Here is a 6,464-nt window from a genome sequence, read left to right as displayed (position 1 = left end):
CTCCCTGCTCAGCGGCTCCCTCTCCCTCCCCCTGCCCCTCCCCCTGCTTGTGCTCTCTTTCTTTCTACCACTGTGTCAAATAAATAAATACAATCTTAAAAAAAAAGTTAATGGGAAAAAGAAGTCAGGAAGAGAGGTAGGGAGACTGAAAAACCAGTTTTAGACAGGTGGCCGGGGAAGCCCCGTTCATAGGTGGTATTTTAGTAAAGACCCAAGGAAGTGAGGGCTGGGTCTTGGGGGTGCATAAAGAAAGAGGGGTAGGGTGTGGTCAAGGACCCTTTGAGGGGTCACAGAGGTGGAGATTAAGCGAGCAATGGGGAGGGCAGAGATGAGGCCATGTGGATGGAAGTGTGGGTGGATTCTCGAATGCCACGGGGAGACGGGGCACATTCTAGACTTACTTTGAATGCAGAGCTGGCAGGATTTGCTGGTGGGCTGGATGAGGCCTGGGCGAGAAACGAGGCCTGGGTGACTCCTCAGTTGTTAGCTTAGGCAGTAAGAAGGAAGAAACTGGCACAAAGACTAGAGCAGCAATTTTGGGGGGAATGTGAGATGCTTACCACACACCTGCAGCAACGTGTGGCCCAGGCAAGAGGACGCATGTGTCCAGAATTCAGGGGAGAGGTCTGGGCCTCGGCTGGGGGGAGTGGCCAGAAATATAACAGTGAATGGCGTCTTGGAAGGCAAGGAATAAGCGTTTCAAGAGAAACGACTTCTGACAACGGATTACTGGGTTTAACAACTTGGAAGGAATTAGCGACCTTGATAAATTGAGCTGTAGAGACAAAACCCAGGATGGAATGGGTTCAAAAGAGAATGGGACCGGGAGTAGAAGACAGAGGAGGTATATATAAACAGTTCTTCTGAGAAGTTTTGCTTAAAGGGACAGAAACGGCCCAGCAGCTTCAGAAGAAAGGAGAAAATCCCAGAGTGGCAAGGTGGGGACTGTACGGTGAGGGCACAGTGGAAATCCATTGGTGCTGTAGTAAAGCCAATCCGTGATGCTTTTGCTGCAGGACTGTCCCCCACCCCCGACCTTGAACATCGGCCAAGTGCATAAACAACTGGCAATCATTGACAAGTGGTTAATCCCGGAGCAGTCTGCTCTGCAGAACCCGGACACCGACTAGGTTCCCTGGCTCCCTCGTTACTGGACGAGCTGTCACATGGAGAAGGTTGACAGACAGTCTTGGGCCAAAGCAGAGCCACACCCTTTCCAAAAGGTACAGATGTTGCCCCAGATCTTCCGTCCCCTCTGGGAAGGACGCAGCTTTAATCCTGAACCATTCAGCCCCATTCCCTGGTCTAGGAATTCCGTTCAGCATGTGGTCACAACCAGGCTTTTTGTGTCCCATTTGTCTCCCGATCAGATATGGAGCTTTTTGAAGAACAAAAATGTATCCAACCTCGTGGGAATGCTCCCACCTGTACACACAGGGCAGGGCCCCTGTAAATCCTTGTTCTATTGCATTGAGGGCCTGGGAAGAGCTGTCTGGAGAAACAACATTTGAGCAGGAAAGGTGAGAACAAAAGAGGAAGAAGGGCCCTGATTATTAACGAGGTAGGCCCCTTACTTTCATTACCTCATTTCTCATGCGGAAGGTCAGAAAGGTATTACTCCCAATTAACAGATAAGGAAATTGCTTTGGCTAAGACCCTAAAGCTGGCTATTGCTCCTAGGTTCCCATGCTAAGAAATCCATCCCGTTTGGGACCCATCACGGGAAGAGGTGGTGGTTAACTAGCGTTAAAAACAAAATTTCTAGAGCAATAATCACCCCCACTCCCCGCCCCGGGCCCCGCCCTCTAGTGCAATAATCTTAGATCACAGATGGGATCTGGGCTCCCTCCATGGTCTGGGAAGGCCAGACTGACCAGGATGAGGCACGAGTCCTTCAGAGCTATTTAGTTTGGAATAAATGGGTTTTCAAATTTCACCGAAGAGCTCGAGTTCTGTGGGTTTCATTTGATTTCTGAAAATCTGCCTACAAAAGCAATTTATGTTCATTGTAACAAATCTGGAGAAAGGCGAATCTCACACGGGGTAAAAAGCTCTCCGTTAATTCTTCCCCTCCGTGGGGGATTTTGGGCGTATTTTGTGACCACGGGCCCTGGACCCCACAGCGGAGCATAGGGCGTGCAACGTCACAGATCAGCATCTCTAGGGTTCCTAATGCACCATGCACGCCCCCAGGCCAAAGCTCCGCGCCCCGGGAGGTCCTCCTGCAGGGACCCCGCGGCGGTTTGCAGCGGGCGGTGTAGACAGATGCCCAGCTCAGCTCCGCGGCGGCGGCGGCTCTCCCGCGGCGGCCGGCTCCAGGCTCTCGGCTCCGCGCACCCACGTGCCTCGCTGCACTGCACACGGCAGCTCGGCCGTAAAGGCTCCTTTACGGGAAACCGCCTCCAGTTTCCTGTCATGGCTGATTCGAGAAGGCGACACCCGGACGCGGACCCCCGCAGGCCTCTCTGCCGCACGCCGGCCGCCTCGCGGGGCGCTGTGACCCGCAACGGCCGGGCGCGGGCGGCTGGAACGCCCCGCACGAACACGCGCCGCGTGGGGCTACGCTGATCCACGCAGCCGCCCCCCCACCCGGCGCCGCCCAACAGCCGCCGAACCTTCTGGAAGCGGCGCCCCACGGCGCCCCGCCGCAGCCAGAACCGGACGCCGGGGGAGCCGGAGGCGGCTGGGGGGGCGGGGCGCTTGGGGGAGGGGCCGGCGCAGGAGGCCGCGCTCGATTCGTCGCCGGCGCCCAGGCCCCGCCCCCGGCGCCATGGCCCCGCCCCTCCCTCCCCCTCCATGGCGCCGCCCGGGCTCATTCATTCCGCGCCAGGCCTGCCAGACACCTGCGCTCTCCTTCAGCCGCTCGCGGTCGCCGCCGGCATGTCAGGCTCCACCGCCGAGACCCCGTCCGCCATCCAGATCTGCCGGTAAGCGGGGCGCGCGGCGCGATGGGCGGCCAGGTCGCCGAGTCAGCGCCCGGGCCCGCCTCGGCCCGCCCCGCCCCGGCCAGCGCCCCTCCGCGGCCTCCCCCCACCCCCCCCAACCCAGCAGAGTGCCGGGCCCCGCTTCTCCGGCTCGCCGCCCGCCCTCCGCGGCCGGGATGCGCCTCGGACTGCGCAGCGCCGGCGGCCCCTGGCGTATCCCCGGGACGGCGCAGCGCGGCGGCCACGCAGGCCGTTTGCGGGAGGAATCCGCGCGGCGCCCTTCCGGGCGGGGTCGGTGCGCATCCCCCGCGCCGCGTGCCGCGCGCCCCGCCCGTGCCGGAGCGCGCTGGAGCCCCTTCCCGGCTCCCGTTGAGCCCCCCGCTAATTCGAGGGCGTTCTCCGGGCGGTGGCGCCTCGCCCATCGGATCCCCCCAGAGGTGGGGCGCAGATAACCAGCTCGCCCGGCGAGCCCCCGGGTGGGTACCCAAGTGGGCGGGGGCTGCAGGAGAGCATTCCCTTCAGTGTGATGCCTCGGGTTTCGCGGAGAGCCGGTGTTAACTGGAAGAGCGGAAAATCCCCTTCCCTGCTGACGGTTTACTGCTCGGTGGAGCCTGGAAGCATCTCACACAATGGGGCGCAGGGTTGTTCTTCGCAGCGGACCACCCTTACCTTCCTCCACGGGCCCGAGGTAGATAGCAGCCCTCAGAGAAGCCGGAGACCATGAGCTGGCTTATTTCCCGCTGGAGCGCGGAGGGCAGCCTCAAGGTTACTCTCCATCCCTTTGGGCAGAATCAGAAACAAGCGCCCTGATATTTGGGGAGGAGCTGAGTTAAGGGTAAGAAGTCTGGGAAGGCCGCGGTAGGACCGGGCCTGCAGCGGGTCTGTCCTGCCTGGTGCGCGCTAGGAGCGAGCTGCTTCCTGGTATGGGGCTGGTTCCTGAGGCTTGGAGGCTGGGCATCACACTGAACTTGGGTCCCAGCCAGATCGGTTTCCTGTGGATGTTGACATCTCTCTGGAAAAGGCAGTGGCTGGGTGTGTACAGTAAGTGCTGCATTCACGGGGTGCCTTGATTCCATCTCACTTCTGACCCAGTCAGAAGCCTTTTCTGACCTCAAGGTCAGTTTTGCATTTTCTAGGGAGAGGAGACTTTTAAGGAGAACCTTGCTGTGCTCCCTTTGTTATTGGCTGTGTGGCGTTCATGGCCGCACCAACTCCCAAGTTCCAGGGCAAAAATAATAGAAACAACTGAGTTGGGTAAAGGACGGGCCTGGCGTCAGGGCCCTGGATCAGGCTCTGCCTTGTATTGGCCAAGTGACCTTGGTATTCAGCATTTGCAGAGGGCTTGTGTATCTCTGGACTCATTCGGTTTGCCCAACTTCCCTGGGAGGGAGGATGGCAGGGGTCTCACCACTGTGAAGAGAGGAAGGAAATTGGAGTAGGAAATTGAGGCTCTGGGAGCCCCAATGTCTCGGTAAGGTCATCCAGCCACAAGAGCCTGAGGGCAGCCCCTGCCAGGTTGTATGTATCCAGACCCGTGGATTTTCCGCTACACCCCCCCCCCCCCCGCCCATAAAAGAGGATACCGATTTCAATCTACACATCTCTGTGTGTGCTTTCTGTTACCTTGGGTGTGTACCGCGCCGGCTCTGGCATATTTACAATTGCGTATTTTCTTGGAGTGGCCTTGGGACAGGTGGGCAGACTGCCTGGCTGAGGTGAGTGGCAGGTGCCCAGCTCAGCTGCCAAAGGGAGTTGGGGCGGGGCTGTGAAGAGGGCCATGGTCACAAGGGTTTGGCCCAGGGAAGCTCCAGGACACTGGAGAGTGGACATACCAGGGCAGGGAGCCCTTTAAGGACATCTGAGCTGATACCCTGCATTGAAAGAGGAGCCTCCTGGCCTGGGACAGCCAAGCCTGTGAATTTAGCGAGTTTCACTGGACACCTCCAGGCAGCAGAGTGGCACGGAGGGACACTGACTGACATGGAACATTTGGTACCCAGCTTCAGGGGTTCACAGTCCAGCAGGGAAGGATGCCAGAACCCCCACTATAGCAGATCATTAAGAGTGGTCACATGCTCTCGGTTTGGAAGGCGGTGTTGAAGGGATGGGGCGCTAAAGGTTGGGGAGGGCAATGGTTAGAACCAACTCTGCAGCCCAATGAGGAAAAAATGCAATCTGCCAACTAAACATTAGCATTACTTAAGTGAAGGCTGCCTCCACCCCGTTTGGAAGCTGCCTGGCCTTCCAGTGTCCCATTTTTCTCCTGGGTGGTTCTGAGTGTTAAAGAAAGCGTATCTAGTGCCTGTTGGAATGGCTGGCACCGTGTAAGTAAATGGAAGCTCTTTTTGTCCCAAAGTGGGACACTGGCTCAGGAGGCTGAGGGGCCTGAATTTGAATCCTAGCTTGGCCTCTTATAGGCGAGTGGCCTTAGGCATGTTCCTTAACCTCGGTGGGCCTCAGCTCTCTTCTTTGCGAACAGGAGCCGATAATGCCTGCTCTAGGGATTCAAATCCTTGGCGCAGTCCTGGGCAGTTATAAAAGTGAGCTCACAAGGGGAATGTGAGCTCACAAAGAGAACAGTTTACCTTTGAGAACCTGAACTTTGGACAGTCAGACCACTGTGGGGTGCTGTCTCCTCCTCTTTCCGATCCAGCCCTATGATGCAGGTGCCGGGACAGCGTTTAAAATCTCAGAAGAGCATGTTTCCTTTGGTTATTTTGGTTTATTTCCTTTGGCATAAGTAATGTTAATGTTTAGTTAGCAATTTACATTTTCCCTTGTTGGGACTCAGAGTTCTAGAAGGTCAGATCTGGAAGGACCCTTAGAGGGCCCCCAGTCCAGCTCTGTCATGTGACAGGGGAAACGGGGCCCAGAGGTTAAGGACTTGGTCAAGGGCAGACCTTGGACCTTGACCGGAGCTGAAGGCTATTGGCAGATTATTCCCTGCCAGTGTCCCTGTTGCTGTGGTTTTCCTCCTGCCTTCCAAGCTGAAGTTTATATTTGGTTGTGAGGCTTATTCATGTCATCAGTGTGGGCCCCTAGCAGAAGCCCTCGAGTGTGTGTTGAAATAAAGTTGAAGGACATGCCATATAACAGGTTGTGGGAGAATAGGGCTTTGTGGGATGCTGATGGAAATCCTCCATGTCTGCACTGTCCAATATGGTAGCCATAGTCACTGGCCACTTGAGTGCCTGAAATGTGGCCACACGGGGAGGAACTGCATTTTTAATTGCACTCATTTAAATTTATTTAAATATAAACCTACATAGTCCTGTGACTGGTGGCTACATTATGGGACAGTGTAGTATGGTGGAGGCATGTAAAAACTGGGAATTATGGCAGGCCTGGGAGAGGAAGGATTTCCTAAGGCTTCAGAAGCTCCCCGGGGACTGACTGCAGTTGGCTCTCAAACCACGTAGCTAATGGGGGCGGACCTTGGTTCGGCCTTTGCCCGGGGCAGGTGATCTAGGAGTCATTTATTTGCTGGTAAGTGTGTGAGGTCTGTGTGGGGTTTTTTGTTTGCATGCTCTTAGATGCAAA

At 56.6% G+C, this 6,464-nt stretch overlaps 1 protein-coding gene across 1 annotated transcript in view; it reads left to right on the top strand.

Annotated features, from left to right (window-relative positions):
- Window positions 1-2,744: 2,744 nt before the first annotated feature.
- Window positions 2,745-6,464, top strand: part of ACOT7 (acyl-CoA thioesterase 7) — a 92,036-nt gene continuing 88,316 nt past the window's right edge. Inside the window, exon 1 of the mRNA XM_032863264.1 lies at window positions 2,745-2,927. Coding sequence (XP_032719155.1) covers window positions 2,797-2,927 — 131 coding nt within the window. The 5' untranslated portion in view covers window positions 2,745-2,796. The remainder of the gene's footprint in view (window positions 2,928-6,464) is intronic.

The sequence above is a fragment of the Lontra canadensis genome, unplaced genomic scaffold, assembly GCF_010015895.1.
Source record: "Lontra canadensis isolate GAN:19392208 unplaced genomic scaffold, GSC_riverotter_1.0 scaffold25, whole genome shotgun sequence".
Lineage (NCBI taxonomy): Eukaryota > Metazoa > Chordata > Mammalia > Carnivora > Mustelidae > Lontra > Lontra canadensis.
The sequence above is the reverse complement of the archived record's forward strand: the minus strand, read 5'-3'. Positions and strand labels throughout refer to the sequence as shown.